The 18,722-nt window shown below is 37.4% G+C and overlaps 2 protein-coding genes across 5 annotated transcripts; both read left to right on the top strand.

Annotated features, from left to right (window-relative positions):
* Positions 1 to 398: 398 nt before the first annotated feature.
* LOC142353306 (uncharacterized) lies at positions 399 to 7,108 on the top strand. Of its 4 annotated transcripts, none has more exons than XM_075405540.1 (3): positions 399 to 411; positions 2,765 to 3,157; positions 6,731 to 7,108. In XM_075405540.1, exons 2-3 carry the CDS (start codon positions 2,781 to 2,783, stop codon positions 6,954 to 6,956), a joined length of 603 nt encoding a protein of 200 aa, XP_075261655.1. In that variant the 5' UTR covers positions 399 to 411; positions 2,765 to 2,780; the 3' UTR covers positions 6,957 to 7,108. The 4 variants fall into 4 exon arrangements, with proteins under 4 accessions (XP_075261655.1, XP_075261652.1, XP_075261654.1 ...); XM_075405537.1 differs by lacking the exon at positions 399 to 411 and adding an exon at positions 2,080 to 2,209; XM_075405539.1 differs by lacking the exon at positions 399 to 411 and adding an exon at positions 2,086 to 2,167.
* A 2,052-nt stretch (positions 7,109 to 9,160) lies between these two features.
* On the top strand, positions 9,161 to 17,908 carry LOC142353152 (uncharacterized). The gene is made up of 3 exons (XM_075405364.1): positions 9,161 to 9,420; positions 15,858 to 16,077; positions 17,456 to 17,908. Exons 1-3 carry the CDS (start codon positions 9,183 to 9,185, stop codon positions 17,679 to 17,681), a joined length of 684 nt encoding a protein of 227 aa, XP_075261479.1. The 5' UTR covers positions 9,161 to 9,182; the 3' UTR covers positions 17,682 to 17,908.
* The last annotated feature ends 814 nt before the right edge of the window (positions 17,909 to 18,722 follow it).

The raw sequence follows: 18,722 nt of genomic DNA, 5'->3' as shown, positions 1-18,722 counted from the left end.
ACAAAAGCAAAAAAAAACAAAATAAATAACAAGTAACTGCAAATGAGTCAAAAAATTGATTCAATTTTTCAATAGAACTTCAATGTTAGGTTTTGATACAGAAATAAAGAGGCCACAAACCAAACAGAATGAGTAGTGCTATATTAAAACCGATTTTATCGAATAAAGGCAAGTTTTTCAGCCAATTTGATTTCATTAGAAACCACGTAAACAGCTACACTTCTGTCTGGTCAACTATATATTATATGACACCTGCCATTACTGCAACTAATTGAAAGGAAAACCAAAAGAACCACAAAAGGCCGTAAACTCAAAGATCGAAAGCATCAAAACTCCAAAATCCAAATAGCCATTCATTAATGCAACTAAGAGATGTGGCCAACTAACTATGAAATCGGCCAAAACTCAAAAGTGCTAGAAAAGTTTTATCAGAACGAGTAGTATCAAAGCTGTACAAACCATAATTTTTTTATGAGTTAAAGAAAAAGCTGTGAAACATTAGAACGCATGTTTCTTTTAAAAAACTATTGAGAAATTAGAAAAAACAGTGAAAGTAAAAACAGTGAAAGTGATTTTGAGAGAATTTTTCATGCAAATAAGAAATTCTCTCAAAATGCAAAAAAAACTGTTTTTGTTTATTTTTCTCGCACTGATTTAAGAGCAGTTTGAGAACTTTCGCCTCTTGCTTTTCGCTCTTCTCAGTCAACAGCGTGACCAAAACAAACAACCTTTTTGACTTCTCATTGGTAACAAAGAGTCCAAAAAGAGAACACTTTTTAAAAAATGACAGCGATGCAAAACAATTCAATTTCTTAGATTTTCAAAAACTCTAATAGAAGTCAATAACAACTCCTATCAACTATAGCTATCCAGTACCGAACGCCAAGTCAAAATCAGTACTGGGCAAGTCTAACTCCAAGTCTAGGTATCAGTACTGATTCAGAGCTATGATCATAACACATTTAAGACTTGTCCGACTTGACCAAGACTTGCCAAGTCTTGGTCAAGACTTGCAAAATCCTAATCCAAGTCTTGGCCAAGACTTGCCAAGTCTTAATCCAAGTCTTGGCCAAGACTTGCCAAATCTTAATCCAAGTCTTGGCCAAGAGATGCCAAGTCTCAATCCATGTCTTGGCAGACAAAAAATCGTCAAAAATGATCGAAAAAACGTCAAAAATTCCATTAAAAATTTTAATTAATTAACATTAATGAAATATTTAACATTAATTAAAACTTTATGAAATACCTATAAAATACTCAAAATGTTCGTATGAAGAGTGGAGTGAAAATGTCTAAAAAATGGAAATTTTGAGTCGCAGTTTTTCTACCAGGAAGGAAAATATTAAAAAATCTCTGGAACAATCGATTCAATTTATCAATAGCCCTTCAATGATACAACCTTTTTATCTCTCCAAACGACGTCGGTCGGCCAAAATTAGGGCTGCTATATAAATCCTAACCCTGAATTAATGAGGGGTTGGGCAATTAAGGGTTCATTTTGTACCTGCATGTATTAAGAAGCCATGTAATTAACCAATACACTAACTGGGAATTATTATGGAAAACATCCTCACATATTTGCCCTCTCTTCGGCTAATCTTCTTGAGAAAAAAGTGACAAAACAACCGTAAAGCATTTTAGATATTATGCTGTTCATCACAAGCCAACTTTAATAAGACCCTGTTTTTGAAATATGATTCTTTTGTAATTTTTTGAGATACAGAAATTCTGCCACGGGTTATTGATAAATACTGTCTTAAATCTCGGGTTCTGCAATAAAAATATACCTACTGTACTTTTTATACCTATATCTGAACGTACAAATTCTCCTGGAAGTTAGAAAATTAAACTTTCACAATAAAAAACTTCGCATTTTTGAGGAGTTAAAAATAATAAAACGAGGTAGATGTCAATCCAAAAAATTTTACAATTGAAAGCTGTCTGCTCATCTAGATAACAATTGTCTCACGTTAAACGACAATTGCTCACAGTCTGAGTGTGAAACCTGTTGCCATTGGTCTATTGTTATCCAATCAGATGTCGCCTCTTTGTCTGTATAAATATACAAAACCATTGCACGTAGAAATCCTGATTCCCACAGCAGTGAAAAGTAAAGCTTGCCAATATTTGACAAGTTTTACTCTTTTGAGTTCTTTCTGCAAACTTGGTTGCCTTAAAAATTAGTGGCAAAAAATTGTCAATTTTTTCAGTAGATTTTTCATCTATCAACGCGTACTACCGTCGGTTATCTTAAAAATTTTTATTCAGCTGAAAATGGCTTGAACAAACACATTTTTTAACTAGACTAAAATTTCTTTGACTGCGAGATCGCAAAATTAACTTTGATGTAATTTCTAAATATATTCTGAGAAAAGAAAAAGAAATAAAAATTAAATGGATTTTTAAAGGGATACATACCTATTTGAAACGTGTAATTGCGTAAACCCCGAAAAAGTAAAAGAACAATTTAATATTTGTAAGAGGTTCTTATAAATTCCTACGTTTTCACACAATCTCAATATTTTAAATGTTTTTATTAACTATATCTCTGGATGGTTTGTTTTTGAGGAATTTGCAGAATCCTGCGAACAAGATCTCACAAATTATCCAGCGAAACGGTTCACACCTGTATATTGTAAATTTCGTATGATTATATATTTACGAAACAAAAAAGTACTAAGATAAACAGGTATAACTTCAATTTCTAAGCCAACATTTTTCTTTCAATTTGCAACGATACGCGTTGATTTGTTTCTACCAACAGATCGGCGTAGATCAAAATGACGTATGCAAAACTGTTAACAGTGCTGATAATATCAGTATCAACCTTGTCTATCGTAACTTCCGATCAAGACGCATCATGCCCCAGTGGTATGGAAACAATACAAGGAGCAACTCTTGATTCTTGCTATGGCTTGGTCGACCCGGCAGAAGGAACCAAGTCGTTCTGGGGTGCAAAAATGTGTTGCTACGATGGGGCGGCATTTGGACTCGCCACCATTCTAATTGCGCCCAAAACGAAAGAAGAGTTGAGGGCTATTGTCACTTGGGCAGTTGGCAAAAGTTTGCCGGCTGATGGACTGGCTGGAGTTTGGGCGAACTATCATAGATTCCAGTCTGATGGTAACCGAACGGACGGGTTATCTTCAAACGATAGGTAAAAATTTTTAATCTTCATTGAAACAAAAATTGATATAACATACAAATCTTGTCACGAAATGCTAAGTGCTAATATTTTTGAAAAAATATCAAATGTTTTGCAGGGTTGAGAAATAAACTGACAAGAAAACCGCCAAAAATGATCGGAAATCCACCCTAGTTTACCAAAATCCGGTCAACGCTCTTATTTTTTTATCAGAATGACCCAAACTTGAAGTCCAAAAATGTAATAAATGATTATACAGAACAAAACCGTGTAAGAAATAATTGTAATTTACCAACATAACTGACATAAATCCTTACATAATTGATGTAAAATTAGCTGAAAATGTGAAATACGGTTACATAAAAAGTTGTTTGGAAATTGCTTCAATTTTTTTGTTACCTGATTAGACAAAATAGACAATTTGGCCATTTCCGGTAATCTCGTGATAAAATGTTTTACTCGGATTCCCCACTTTAAAGCTACGTTATTCCACAGTTTGCGGTATTCAATTTCTATACATTATTTACGTTAGAATCCAAAAAATAAGCAAGTAAATACTGCTCGATTAAATAGCTACTAATCAGACTTCAAAGACGCTTTGAACACAACAAACTGAGCCTACTGTTCCAGAGTATTCAAATTACATGTTGAATTATACAAACATTCTTTGTACTTTGTACATTTAGTTATCTCAAAAATTTATTTGGGAGAACAATTTCTATTTTCCTGTTAATCTGAATTTATTGCTATACTCCAAAGAATTAATTTTATTGGAATGAAAATTGTAACAGTAAGTGCTTAAGACTGCCATGAACTTCATCTGAAATTTTTCAAAAGAGTCCTTCAAATCTACTGACACCGAATCACAACTGTCTATTTGAACTCTTTCATTTTTTAATTGTTCTGTTGTTAATCTGTAAATATTGCTTCACTTTTTGGATTTCAGTTTGGTATGAATACACATTTTAACCGTAAGTCCTATAGGCAAGCGAGAGCCTCCTCTGATTTCTTTCTAAAATTTTCATTAACTTTTATCAAACCTAATCGATAATTTCTTCATCATTGCACAATTGCTCCGAGTTGTCGGTTTGGTAGTTTTAATTATTTTCATTAATCTTTTGCGTTGGATAAGAAGCTTAGTTGCATACAAAATTAGTATGATAAAATGTATAGACAACTAGCTCTGAAGATGAATTAGTTTTGCGTTATATGATCAATTGTGGAATATTGCGATGAATTGTGTAACAATGTTACACGGTCCCAAACTCTCGATTTCTACAAAATACAACATGTGGAAAATAATGACAAAACTTGTCGAGATATTCCACAAAACAAGCTATTTTGTTAATGTAGCTCAAGTTACATTTGATAGGGGCGCTAGTCTGTAATGTTTATGTGAATGGAATAATTAGAAATACGATTAGCATTTTTACTTATTAAATTGACATCGAAGTCAGCCAGTTTGCGTTTTGAGCCTCTTTGCAAGGTTATCAGGTACAAATTTGAATATTTGAGCACTACGGACTTCCGTTTCGCCTGACCTGACTACATTTTTGCTTGTTGTCAAAAATAATTACGCTACGTTCTTCAATGGAGCACGCTTAATATATATTCGTTTAATACTGAAAAGTCTACAATGTAATTATATTATCCCGCAAAAAATTTGCGCTGATTGAACGGGAATCAAAAAGATTTATTCGAAATTAAATTGAAAAAATCTGCCATTTTTGACATTGCAATCTAAAGAGTATTGAAAAAAGTTTAAAAAATTTCTGAAAAATTTTGTTTTTCTAGAATAATCTACACTAGAATCTCAAAAACTGAAGAACAGTAAGTTCAAAGCAGCTATGTCATTTTGAATTTTAAAAAGCAGGCGACAAAAAAATTATATTTTGCTTGAAAAATTTACAGTTTTTATCAAGATTAGTTTTGGCTCTTGGTTGCTGTTCAATTCAGCGTGAAATGAAATGTTTTACCATTTGACCATTTTCCGTTGACGAAGTAAGGCGGCCGGACCAAGGAATGATATGTTTTGTTAATAAAATCATTTCACCCTGGGACGGTAAAATCAAGTTGTTTGAGGGCACAGTTAAATTTTGAGGGAACAATTAGGTTTGTGTCCCTTTTTTTGTTCAAATTGCTTTTTTAACTGTTAATGATCTCAGATATTGTTTATTTATGTAGAAAAATATGTAAAATGTAGATACTAAAAGTTAGGTTTCTTCCTGTCATCTTGCTCTTAACCTTCATTTAATGCCCTTGATTACAATGGACTGTATCTTAACGATAAAACTAAGCTTAAATTTTGTAGATAGCTGGCTCAGCTTTGTTGACATGCTGATTTAATATAATTAGAATTACATAGATGAAAACAAAGTTTGAACCGATGCTACAAGTTTGTGCTGAAAAAAACTTCTGTTTCTTATTGCTGTTTTATTTTCTTGTACGCACCTGGCTCAGATTGATTGGACTTATTTGCGCACAATTTTGCTTGTAAATTTGAACCACTACAGTTATGGAGTGAGAAAGCTAACTAAATGATACAAGTATATTTTGTGCTTGGATAAAAGTGACCAGCCAGATACTGAACTAAATTTTTTTAAGCATAGTTGATCTTTTTTCTTCACCCACTGAAATTTATTCGAAAACCAGACTTTTCGATTTTGCACTTTTAAGGAATTGAGTAAAAACCTTTTAAAGATAAATCTAAATGAAGAAATAATGATCAATTATGCTGAAAGAATCCTGTTCAGTGTCTGGCTTGTCACTTTTATCCAGGTTGAAAGATCAGTCTTACGAAAAGATTGATATAGTCGTGGTGCGGGTACATTTCCCACAAAAGTTATATGGCCAAAGACACGAGTGACTTCGACCCAAAGCCTTTTGATAAATCGACCCATGGTCTTTTTATCGCCCATACTTTCGATAGAACATACAACGCCAGATATATCAATTAACTGACACCAGTCAGAGTAATCTTTTTGCCCGTTTTTCCCAAAGGTATATATATAAAACATCAATGGCAACAGAAGCATAAATAAATGAAGTTCAATAGCTAAAACTAAGCATGTTCATTGTATGTCTGACTTGATCGGAACAATTTTTTAAACAGACTAAAACATCACTACCTATTGAAACGTTCATTCGGTGTGGGTGGGGGGGGGGGGGGTCGAGCACATGTTGCAATTACTTGATTTTGTTTACTCTGATACTTGTAGTCAACCCCAGCAATTATCTGTTGATCCACGATCAATCCTGACACTTAACGGCCGTACCATGGCCAACTATGACCATCGTTAGGTTGACACATGGTCGACTAAAAACCACAAAAGTCGATCTTTAGTCTTATCATACCAAATGATGGCCTACCACCGCCTTTTCGTGAGTCGACCTATTAGCTATGGCAGCATAAGCCATCATTGAAATTATTTACCTTCAATTTCTGGAAAAAAATTTCGCAATTAGAGGCGTCAGATTATAGCTGCAAATCTGGTCAGCTGAACTAGAAACGTTTTTTCATCAAATACCACAAGCTGGGTTATTAAAGTCAGCTTTGTAGCCAAGGAAGTTTGAATTAATTTTCAGGTTCTTTTTCCTGGACTTCTGGTTTGGAACCTACATGCCAGTTGACCTTTGGCGAAACCATAAACAAAAAGGAGATGGTGAGGGAAGAGAGGACGAAAGATGCACCGCCCAGAAGAAACCGGGCGAACTGGACCAGTATATAGGTCTGGATGACTACCCTTGTGATTCTTTCCAGAACCACTACGTTATTTGCGAGTACCCGAAAGGGGGACTGGCTAGAGGTTGAAAAGATGTCAAATAACTGAAAAAGTAACTCGGCATTCAAATATTGCGCAAAAAATGGGCTATGGATTCAATTTGAGGTGATGGGAAAATGAGATGTTGTGATTTGAGGTGATTGTTTTTCATTTATCAAGAGAAAATAGGTTGATATAAACATTTCAATTAACGTTTCGTTATTAAGAAAAGACCGACTTTTAATAAACAAATGAAATGACCTATTTCAGGAATAGCTAACATAAAAGAATGAAAAACGTAAATTTACATCCTGGTTCAAACAGTTACGTACACCCGAAGAATTTTGTACGCCATAAGCATCAAATTAAATCATATTTTGTGTTCAAATCATTTCTCTAATTCCTTAATTCCTTGACATACAGTAAACTGTTTGTATACTTTTCGTGAAAATTTTAAACAACACCTGCGTCAAAACTGTTCTTAAGTTTTTGTGTTATTTGTCAAGGAATCTTGTTCAATTTCTTCAAAGAACTTGTACAATTCTGCCTCTGGAAATGAACCTGTATTGAAAAAAGAGCAAAAAAATGTCAAATATTTTCAGCCAAATTAAATCCAGCTTTACCCAATTTGAATCAAAGGGAGAAAATAATAGGAATATAGCACATATAGGTCTCTCTAAAAGAAAGATGTGGCATTTTAAATGAAACACTTCCTGCGGAGATTAAAATTGGCTAATTGAAGTTCGCATTTGCAATTTTTTGAACAATTTTTTATAATATATTATCAATAAAAATTACTTATAATAAAAAAAATGGTTTTTATCAAAATATTGTTCTTGTTAATAAAGTTTAAGTTGTGGCTTATGCAGTGAAATTAGCTGCCTTTACAGGTGATACTGCTTATACAATTTGACCTGGACTCGAATGAGACGTAAGACTTGCTCCAATAAAATTTTGGCTGTAAATAATTCAAACAATTATTTCTGAATATGTATATCTATATATCTAAAGTTCACCATCCGTGGAAAACTTGTCTATTACAAAAATCGAGGACAAAAGGATAATTATCGCATAAAAAATCGGCGCTGTACTAACATAGGATTGACTACGAAAATTGTAGACTGTAACTATGAGTTTCAATGTCTTTTAGAAAATTCAATTTGATTAACAAATAATTAACAAATAAAACATCTAACTGCTAACTGAAGAGTTCTTTGGCACAGTTTGTGTGAAAACTCATTGATTTTGTTGTAGAAATTAGATATACTAGTCGCCAAAAACAGTTTAAACAGCTAGCCACCATAATTTCAGTTTTTAAGAAAAAATACTTTGAAAAAAGTCTCCATCAAAATTAAAATGGACTAAGGAACCAAAATCCAAAGAATTTTAGTTTTAAATTGCGTTGGCATGCAGTGATAACATTAGAATATCGCTTGATGTAAAATTTTGTAATCTTATATCAAAACATACTCTTTTGAAACCGTTGCCCTCTTTTTCAACGGAAGTTTTCTCAAGGCGGAAACGTAGTATATGAACACTGAGCATAAAAATATCTATAGTTACTTAGTTAGAACAAAAGGAAGACTTCTTTGAATTGCCAAAAGAGTAATAATCAGTGATCAAAACAAGGATTAAATACGATCCAACATTTATAGAGATAAACACAAAATGTGTTTATTTTGTTCATTATTTCTCAAAATAAATGATTTGAAATCATAAATTCAAAATTTGCAAAACACCGCCCTCAAAAAATTAAAAACCTATTTTATCGAATAAATATTTGCTCATGTGATTGCCTTTAGCATTAATTTAATGTAATAATTAAGGAATAATGTGGGAAAAATTGACTGGGAAAAAAATTTCCTAAATTTTTGCTTCTTATTCAAATCTTTTATACCACTTGAATTTTAGATATTGCGGAAACATAAAAAAACAGACCAGTACTTGATTTGACAAGAAAATTTGGCAAACTTTCACAACAGTTGTTTTGTTTCCTATCCACTAGAACTATGTCTGGAGCACAACAAAAATTGCCATCCCAACTCGGAAAAGAAAAAATAAGAAAAAATGATGACAAAAATACGCCATCATTTGATTGTAAATCTCTCCTCTCCGTTTCGCGGCTCTTTCAAATTGCATTCAGTGAGTTGCCATTTCACCGATCATAATGTTTGTCAAAATACTGAAATCATTTAACATTAAGAACAGTCAAATGAACTTTAAATCGACCTTTTGATTGTTTGCCAGAATCCAACTCTTGTAAATCACCAATCAATATGGTCGATGCTAGGAGCATTTTACTTCTTTCATTTTGTTTTCTGGTCAAGAACTTAAAATTTTCCCGGTCGTATCATCAGGAGCCGGATCACTGTCCATATGTTTCGGCAGTTCCTCTGATACTTGAGAAATTTTTGGGTAGATGGTACCCTGTAATGACAGCCAACAATCCTGGCAAACGTGGAAGTGATGACCCATGTCTGGTTGTTGACCTCTTTCTGCTCAAAGCCAGTTATGGTAAGTGTGACTCAAAGGTACCGAACATTCAAAAACTCTGGTTTGTTTACACCCAGGTCGAGCTACGCGTCTGAGCTCGTATCTGACGAAGAATATTTTTGAAAGCATATAAGGGGTTCGGTGCGTCCAAACATGCACAAGGATATTTTACAACTTAGATCCAATTCTCTATTTTTACTGTGGTCACAAATCCAGGTCTTGGCCAAAACTTGGCAAGTCTAAACCCCGCTCTTGGCCAAGACTTGGCAAGTCTCAACCGAAATCCTGGTTGCCTCAAAAAAAAATGACCTAAAAGCCTCAAAAAGTAAAATATCCTCAAGAAAACGTCACAAATAGCCAGGAAGAAAACAACTAAAACAGCCGGCAAACCGTGTAAAAATCCAACAATAACTGCAAAAAAGCTACAACCAAAGTCGTAGGCTTTATCTCAACTTTTGTGCCTAAATTCAGCTTGAAAACGTTTCTATAGCAGCCAAAACGTACAAAACCACCGACAAACTTCCTTTCTGAAACCTTAAAAAATGACAAGTATTTCACAAAATGAAGAGCAACGAGCGATGTTTCCCTCAACATTTGAGCACATAAGGTGCTTGATGCTCGGTCGCTATTAACTTTTCGAAATCCAAATCAAACTATTGAACTAGAAGGAATTAGTAACATTACTTAGAAGACATAAAAAGCTAACGCGTATTGAATAAAGAGTTTCCTACGTACACTGAAAATAGTTATTAGAAATCGAGAATCAGGCAGACTCAATTTTCCTAGGGTATTTTGACTATTTTGACAATCTGGAATTTTGATCATAATATTAATCCGATCGGGATCGGGACAAAACACAGTTTATCCGACTGCCTGTGAAATAGGTGTTAAGAGCATATATATGACATTTGACGCGTATATTTGACACATATTTCCCGAAATAAACACCACCCAGTGATGGCCCCCATCAAGATAAATTATCGATAATAAGTCATAAAATCAATTAAACTCATACGGTTTATTATTATTTCATTGTAATCCAATTAATCATAACCCACTAGAACTAACTGAGGGTAGCATTGGCTCACAGTCTAGTTGAAATTGAGAGGCATTGGAAGATTTCGTGAATTTTGGTCTGATTCCATATGTTTCTGTCTTGGGAAGGTTTTGCAAAGTTCGACATTTTCTGGATATAAAAATTACAAAAAAATGTTTTCGGCTATTTTCAGGCTGTAATTTGGCAGAAAACTGCTGAAAGTGTCTGAAATATAGCTGAAAACTCATTAATATTACCTCCTCCCAAGTTCATAGTTTACGATAGCTTAGGGAAAACTGAAAAACTATAAATGACTTGCCTTTAGACTTGCATTGTACTTCTTCAGACTTGGAGTTCGGTACGGGTTATCGTGCAAGAATCTTGCAATACTCTGGAAATATTGTGTATGATCTTGTGAGTGTGTTGCAAGGACCATGCAAGATCTTGCAATATAAGCGGCGGACTAGGAGTACGGTTACCTCAAAATGCACACATTTGCTGCAAAACATACTCTTAATGGCTGATGACTCTGTATTTGTAAATAAATTATTTCAGATACAATTTGGAAAGCGCCATCTTATTGGCAAGCGCTTATATGCAATTTGTCTTTTTAATCCACGATTTTTAATGCGAGGCTCTTCTAGGTATTTATTTATAAATTAGGCTTCCCATCATTTATGACTAATTGTTGCGTTGCTAAGAGCAATCCTGGAAAACAGTGACAAAATCCAGTAAATTTATTAGAGCAATATAAACGTTTTGCGGCGCAATGTTTTTATTCGTTAATGCAGAAAATGACAAGATTCATATAGATAAGGGGTTGATTCTGAACCCGGGTCGAATGTCCTCCCTAAAATCCTCCCATTTTGATGTAAGAATGGGGGGGGGGGGGTAATTTGTCCATGGGGGTAAATTGATGTAAGAGTGTGGGGGTAATTAGTTCAGAGGGGGTAAAATGATGTAAGAGTTGGGCTGCAATGGGAGGACTTTTGAGGAATTACCCCCCTGACTGAAATTGCCATGTAAGAGTGGGCTGCAATGGGAGGACTTTTCAGGATTACCCCCCTGACTGAAATTGTCATGTAAGAGTGGACTGCAATGGGCTACAATGGGAGGACTTTTCAGGAATTACCCCCCCCCCCCTGACTGATATTGTCATGTAAGAGTGGGCTGCAATGGGCTGCATTGGGAGGACTTTTCAGGAATTACCCCCCTGACTGAAATTGCCATGTAAGAGTGGGCTGCAATGGGAGGATTTTTCAGGATTACCCCCTGACTGAAATTGTCATGTAAGAGAGGACTGCAATGGGCTACAATGGGAGGACTTTTTAGGATATACCCCCCCCCTTGACTGAAATTGCCATGTTAGAGTGGGCTGAAATGGGAGGACTTTTCAGGAATTACTCCCCTGACTGAAATTGCCATGTAAGAGAGGGCTGCAATGGGCTGCAATGGGAGGACTTTTCAGGAATTACCCCCCCTGACTGAAGTTGCCATGTAAGAGTGGGCTGCAAGGGGCTGCAATGGGAGGACTTTTCAGGAATTACCCCCTTGACTGAAATTGCCATGTAACAGTGGGCTGCAATGGGCTGCAATGGGAGGACTTTTAGGGAATTACCCCCCTGACTGAAATTGCCATGTAAGAGTGGGTGCCAATGGGCTGCAATGAGAGGACGTTTCAGGAATTACCCCCCTGACTGAAATTGTCATGTAAGAGTAGGCTGCAATGGGCTGCAATGGATGGAATTTTCAGGAATTACCCCACCCATGACTGAAATTGCCATGTAAGAGTGGGCTGCATTGGGAGGATTTTTCAGGAATTACCCCTCTCCCCCTGATTGAAATTCAGAGGGGGTAAAATGATGTAAGAGTTGGGCTGCCAAGGGGGTAAAATGGTGTGAGAGTGAGGGGGTAATTTGTCCAGAGGGGGTAAAATGATGTAATAGTTGGGCTGCCAAGGGGGTAAAACGGTGCAAGGGTGAGGGGGTAATTTGTTCAGAGGGGTTAAAATGATGTAAGAGTCGGGCTGCCCAGGGGGGTAAAATGGTGTAAGAGTGAGGGGTTAATTTGTCAAGAGGGGTAATATGAGCTAAGATTTGAGCTGCCAAGGGGGGCAAAATGGTGTAAGAGTGAGGGGGTTATTTGTTAAGAGGGGGTAAAATGATGTGAGAGTCGGGCAGCCAAGGGGGGTAAAATGGTGTAAGAGTGAGGGGGTAATTTGTCCAGAGGGGGTAAAATGATGTAAGAGTTGGGCTGCCAAGGGGGGTAAAAAGGTGTAAGAGTGAGAGGGTAATTTTTTCAGAGGGGGTTTAATGATGTAAGATTTGGGTTGCCAAGGGGTGAAAATGGTCTAAGAGTGAGGGGGTAATTTGTTCACAGGGGGTAAAATGATGTAAGAGTTGGGCTGCCAATGGGGGTAAAATGTTGTAAGAGTGAGGGGGTAATTTGTTCAGAGAGGGTAAAATGATGTAAGAGTCGGGCTGCCAAGGGGGGTAAAATGGTGTAAGAGTGAGGGGGTAATTTGTCTGGAGGGGGTAAAATGATGTAAGAGTTCGGCTGCCAAGGGGGGTAAAAAGGTGTAAGAGTGAGAGGGTAATTTTTTCAGAGGGGGTTCAATGATGTAAGAGTTGGGTTGCCAAGGGGTGAAAATGGTCTAGGAGTGAGGGGGTAATTTGTTCACAGGGGGTAAAAAGATGTAAGAGTTGGGCTGCCAATGGGGGTAAAATGTTGTAAGAGTGAGGGGTTTTTTTGTTCATAGGGGGTAAAATGATGTAAGAGTTGGGCTGCCAAGGGGGGTACAATAGTGTAAGAGTGAGGGGGTAATTTTTCCAGAGAGGGTAAAATGAGGTAAGGATTGTGCTGCCAAGGGGTCCAGAGGGGGTAACATGAGCTAAGATTTGAGCTGCCAAGGGGGGTAAAATGGTGTAAAAGTGAGGGGGTAATTTGTTCAGAGGGAGTAAAATGATGTAAGAGTTGGTCTGCAATGGGAGGACTTTTGAGGAATTACCACCCTGACTGAAATTGCCATGTAAGAGTGGGCTGCAATGGGAGGACTTTTCAGGATTACCCCCTGACTGAAATTGTCATGTAAGAGCGGACTGCAATGGGATGCAATGGGAGGACTTTTCAGGAATTACCCCCCTGACTGAAATTGCCATGTAACAGTGGGCTGCAATGGGCTGCAATGCGAGGTCTTTTAAGTAATTACACCCCTGACTGAAATTGCCATGTAAGAGTGGGTGTCAAAGGGATGCAATGGGAGGAAGTTTCAAGAATTACCCCCTGACTGAAATTGCCATGTAAGAGTAGGCTGCAATGGGCTGCAATGGATGGAATTTTCAGGAATTACCCCACCTATGACTGAAATTGCCATGTAAGAGTGGGCTGCAATGGGAGGATTTTTCAGAAATTACCCCTCTCCCCCTGATTGAAATTCAGAGGGTGTAAAATGATGTAAGAGTTGGGCTGCCAAGGGGGTAAAATGGTGTAAGAGTGAGGGGGTAATTTGTCCAGAGGGGGTAAAATGATGTGAGAGTTGGGCTGCCAAGGGGGGTAAAGCGGATGTAAGAGTGAGGGGGTAGTTTATTCAGAGGGGGTTTAGTGATGTAAGAGTTGGGCAGCCAAGGAGGTAAAATTTTGTAAAAGTGAGGGGGGAATTTGTTCAGAGGGGTTAAAATGATGTAAGAGTCGGGCTGCCGAGGGGGGTAAAATGGTGTAAGAGTGAGGGGTTAATTTGTCAAGAGGGGCAATATGAGCTAAGATTTGAGCTGCCAAGGGGGGGCAAAATGGTGTAAGAGTGAGAGGGTAATTTTTTCAGAGGGGGTTCAATGATGTAAGAGTTGGGTTGCCAAGGGGTGAAAATGGTCTAGGAGTGAGGGGGTAATTTGTTCAGAGGGGTTAAAATGATGTAAGAGTCGGGCTGCCGCAGGGGGGTAAAATGGTGTAAGAGTGAGGGGGTAATTTGTCCAGAGGGGGTAAAATGATGTAAAAGTTGGGCTGCCAAAGGGGGTAAAAAGGTGTAAGAATGAAAGGGTAATTTTTTCAGAGGGGGTTCAATGATGTAAGAGTTGGGTTGCCAAGGGGTGAAAATGGTCTAGGAGTGAGGGGGTAATTTGTTCACAGGGGGTAAAATGATGTAAGAGTTGGGCTGCCAATGGGGGTAAAATGTTGTAAGAGTGAGTGGGTTTTTTGTTCATAGGGGGTAAAATGATGTAAGAGTTGGGCTGCCAAGGGGGGTACAATGGTGTAAGAGTGAGGGGGTAATTTGTCCAGAGAGGGTAAAATGAGGTAAGAGTTGTGCTGCCAAGGGGTCCAGAGGGGGTAACATGAGCTAAGATTTGAGCTGCCAAGGGGGGTAAAATGGTGTAAGTGTGAGGGGCAAATTTGTTCAGAGGGGGTTTAATGATGTAAGAGTTGGGCTGCCAAGGGGGGTAAAAGTGTGTATGAACGAGGGGGTAATTTGTCCAGAGATGGTAAAATGACGTAAAAGTTGGGCTGCCAAGGCGGGTAAAATGTTGTAAGAGTGAGGGGGTAATTTGTTCAGAGGGGGTAAAATGATGTAATAGTTGGGCTGCCAAGGGGGATAAAATGGTGTAAGAGTGAGGGGGTAATTTGCTCAGAGGGGCCAAAATGATGTAAGAGTTGGGCTGCCAAGGGGGGTAAAATGGTGTAAAAATGAGGGGGTAAATTTTTCTGAGGGGGTAAAACGATATAAGAGTGAGGGGGTAATTTGTTGAGATGGGGAAATTCTAACAACCATTATTCATATATATAGACCGTCAAGAGTTGGACAAGCTTTGATGGTCTGGAGGATAAGATGACGCAGCTGAGGGTACAGAGGTTGTGGGTTCAAGACTGGCAGTCTTCTGGTATGGGGGCTAAAAAAAAGTAAGATTGAGGGGGTAAAATGATGTAAGAGTTGTGCTGCCAGGGGGGGTAAAATGATGTAAGAGTTGGGCTGCCAAGGAAGGTAAAATGATGTAAGTGTGGGGTGCAATGGGAGGATTTTTTAGGAAAATGCAGCTCAAAACTCTTACGTCTTTTTGGGCTGCATTGGGCTTCCAAGAGGGGTAAGATGGTGTAAGAGTGAGGGGGTAAAAGACAAATTAACCCCCCACTCTTACAGCTTCTTTGGTCTGCGAAGGGGGGTAAAATGGTGTAAGAGTGAGGGGGTAAAAGACAAATTACATCGTTTTACCCCCCTTGGCAGACCAAAAAAGATGTAAGAGTGGGGGGTTAATTTGTCTTTTACCCCCTCACTCTTACACCATTTTACCCCCCTTGGAAGCCCAATGCAGCCCAAAAAGACGTAAGAGTTTTGAGCTGCATTTTCCTAAAAAATCCTCCCATTGCAGCCCCACTCTTACATCATTTTGGGCGGAAAAATTCAACCCGGGAAGTTGATGTTGTTCCTAACTTTCAGGTTGGTTTCTTCAAATGAACGTGACTAGTTATGACAACCAGACTTTCTCAACTGCAGAAATAATCTGTCAGAAGGCAATTCCTTACCCCATGTCCAATCTGGGCTCTTTCATTATGGATTCGGAAGGCCGGTTGCCAACAATAGAGCAACCGAATATATTTGTCGTGTATTTGGATCACCTTTTCACTGTTATATTCCACTGCAGGATCGACCGTCACGGGGAAGTGTTCCCTGAAAAAAAATTCCAATTAAGGAAAAAATATTTTTCAAAATAGGTGTTCCCTGAAAAATTTGAAGTAATATGTTTTTGAAAATTAGTGTTATCCGAAATTTTTCTCCCCCGGGAGCATATTGTTTATTAACAAATATTTGCTCCCGAAGCGAGGTGCGTGCACCGATTCAGCATTTTTCTGCGTAAAGAGCGCTCAAAAGCGCTGAATAGCTGTAAATAATGCTAAAAGTGCTAATAATATTTTAATAGAAACGATATTCTTTGAAAAAGTCTACAAAATCAGCTAAGAATTGATCAATTGTCTTCTAGGCATGCATCGAAATTGGCAATTTTGATTACTTTGCTTTTCGCAGATCTTTTTTGATGTCACATTGTGAACCAAAAAGCTCTGATTGAATTCAATGTTTAGTAATTAAGTAAAGTTGGAGCAGCTGCATCGGAGAATCAAACGTTGAGAGCTGAAACCCTAAAAATTCAGAAGGCCACAAAAAACCAAAACCATAACCCCAGAACTAGAACAATACTGAAAAAAAAGTTCACTAAAGTTTTGAAAACTTAGACTGCCAACTTAAGTGCGTTGGGATTATTGTACCCTCGGAAAAAGCAATGTATAAATTGAACAATCAATCCACATTAGAATTGCGCAAAAATGCAAACCATAGCCTTCAGTTTACGTCGGTGATGCCTTATTAGAAGTGCCAGTACCAGCAGATAGCAATTTTAAGCCATATTGTTTTTTTTTGCTCAAGTGATAACTTAGGATGCAAGATTTTTACTATTAATGTATCATTGTTGTTAAGTAATAGCCAAATGAAATTTTGTTGCATACATCAGAAGATCAGAACACGCTTTAAAGTGTTGTAAGTAAGTTTCACGCGTTTTTAATTAACCATCCAGGTGGTGGGAGGTAATCCAGGTAATTATGACTCCAGAGGCAATTTGCAGCAAAGGCAACTTATCCGGGCCGATGGCCTGTAACAGAACTAAAAACACTTAAGGTCAGATAAAACTGTCCTAATAATCAATATTGAAAACAGTCGGATTAAGATCGTTCAAAAGGATAATCATGCGATAAAATCTCAACCCAGTAAATTAAATGCTCAGTTTTTTACGAGATCCCCATCTATAGGGGAAAATGCATAAGAATGTGAATAAACTATCCAATTAATTTTTTAATAATTAAATAAGACAAATGTCTGACGTGCAATCTTGCTGTCATCTTTGACGATTATTGTTTTTGCTAGTTTTCTCACTGTCAATTCCATTCGTTAATTTTTTTTAAAATGTTTACGTAATTTTAATGAACTCAAAAAATGATTATTCTAAGATCGAAACACACAGGGAACACTGGCATTTGGTAATCAAGATCAAAACAGAGCGGATCCTGGGTACTGTCACGTGAACAGAAACCCAACCCCTTCAGCCTCCGAGTTTTACACTGGAAGATGATTGACATGGGTATATTTCTACCCCAGAGACGAGTCCCCCTTCAAAACTGTCCGAAATTCTCCAGAGGCAACTTGAAAGAACTCACAGCCGGGAAGGAAGAGAAAACTAAAGGAGCCCGACTTGTGATGCGACCAAAATTGTAGTAATTTTTCTGTCACATTAATTTATGAAGCATTAATTTACGGGTCGAGGTTTCCGAGGTGCTAAACAGTATATGACTATCTTGTAAGATCTTGCAAGATTTTTGCAGAAGATTATCATTTCAAGATCTAGCAAAATTTTTGGAATACAGTTATCGAACTATTGATGGTCTAAGATTGTCACCGCTATCTTTCTCCACAATTGTTACTAAAATGTCTAGCAAATTTTGCAAACGGTGATTTTTCGTATGAATTGCAATTTTTAGTGGTGAGAAAAAATTTCACTTCATTCATCGCGTTGATTGCTTTTCCTTGCAAGTCTTCCGAAAATTCACCCTATTCACCGCAAACCTATGCTTGCAGTTTTTAGCGTTGATACCTCGACCAGTGTTTGACAGCTCGATTTTGTACCAAATTTGGGTCTGAAATATCTTACTCATGCGAACTTTGACACCCCTCCCCTCCTATTCTTTACTAGATTATTCCTTATTGGACATAAAGCCTTTTACGTCACTCCAAATTACAGTCCATCTCTAGCTGGGAATTGGAATTTATGGGCAGCGTCTATATTTAGTCGAATATACAACAGAAATTCATTTTGCAATCATAATACACGGGAGAGGGCAAATGAAAATTTAATGTCCTGTACAGTACATGTGGATGCTTTTATTACGAGTAGTTGTCCTAAGTAAATTCAGCATGAGCTTCATACTAAAGTTTGTTAGATTTAGCTCAGTTTGTGGGGTTAATTAACTTTAGAAAGCAGTTTGCCTGGTAAAGAGACAACGTTATCTAATAATAGACTGAGAAGCAGTATAAAAATGGTAGTTCTTGAACTAAATAAGAAATAAATTTCAACCTGCAGCTGTTATTAAGAATTTGATGTTGTTAATATCTGCTGCTGGGGTTTTTTGAAAGACAAAAAGACATCAAAGACTGAAATTCTATCAGTCAGTCCCACTACGGGCTTTTTGGTTTTTGGTGTCCTGCTTTTTCCGTTTTGATTCACCTTTAACAATGTCGATTAATATGAGACAAAATCTG

This window comes from Convolutriloba macropyga, chromosome 14, assembly GCF_964194025.1.
Source record: "Convolutriloba macropyga chromosome 14, txConMacr16.3, whole genome shotgun sequence".
Lineage (NCBI taxonomy): Eukaryota > Metazoa > Xenacoelomorpha > Acoela > Convolutidae > Convolutriloba > Convolutriloba macropyga.
This window is presented reverse-complemented; position numbering and strand designations above follow the sequence as displayed.

What these genes read in the sequence shown, in the direction of transcription:
- LOC142353306 (XM_075405540.1), top strand. Translation starts at nt 2,781, where the DNA reads ATGACGTATGCAAAACTGTTAACAGTGCTGATAATATCAGTATCAACC. An exon ending in GGGTTATCTTCAAACGATAG is followed by an intron (nt 3,158 to 6,730) that starts GTAAAAATTTTT and finishes ATTAATTTTCAG; the next exon opens with GTTCTTTTTCCTGGACTTCT.
- LOC142353152 (XM_075405364.1), top strand. Translation starts at nt 9,183, where the DNA reads ATGGTCGATGCTAGGAGCATTTTACTTCTTTCATTTTGTTTTCTGGTC. An exon ending in TCTGCTCAAAGCCAGTTATG is followed by an intron (nt 9,421 to 15,857) that starts GTAAGTGTGACT and finishes CCTAACTTTCAG; the next exon opens with GTTGGTTTCTTCAAATGAAC. An exon ending in TGCAGGATCGACCGTCACGG is followed by an intron (nt 16,078 to 17,455) that starts GGAAGTGTTCCC and finishes TTGGTAATCAAG; the next exon opens with ATCAAAACAGAGCGGATCCT.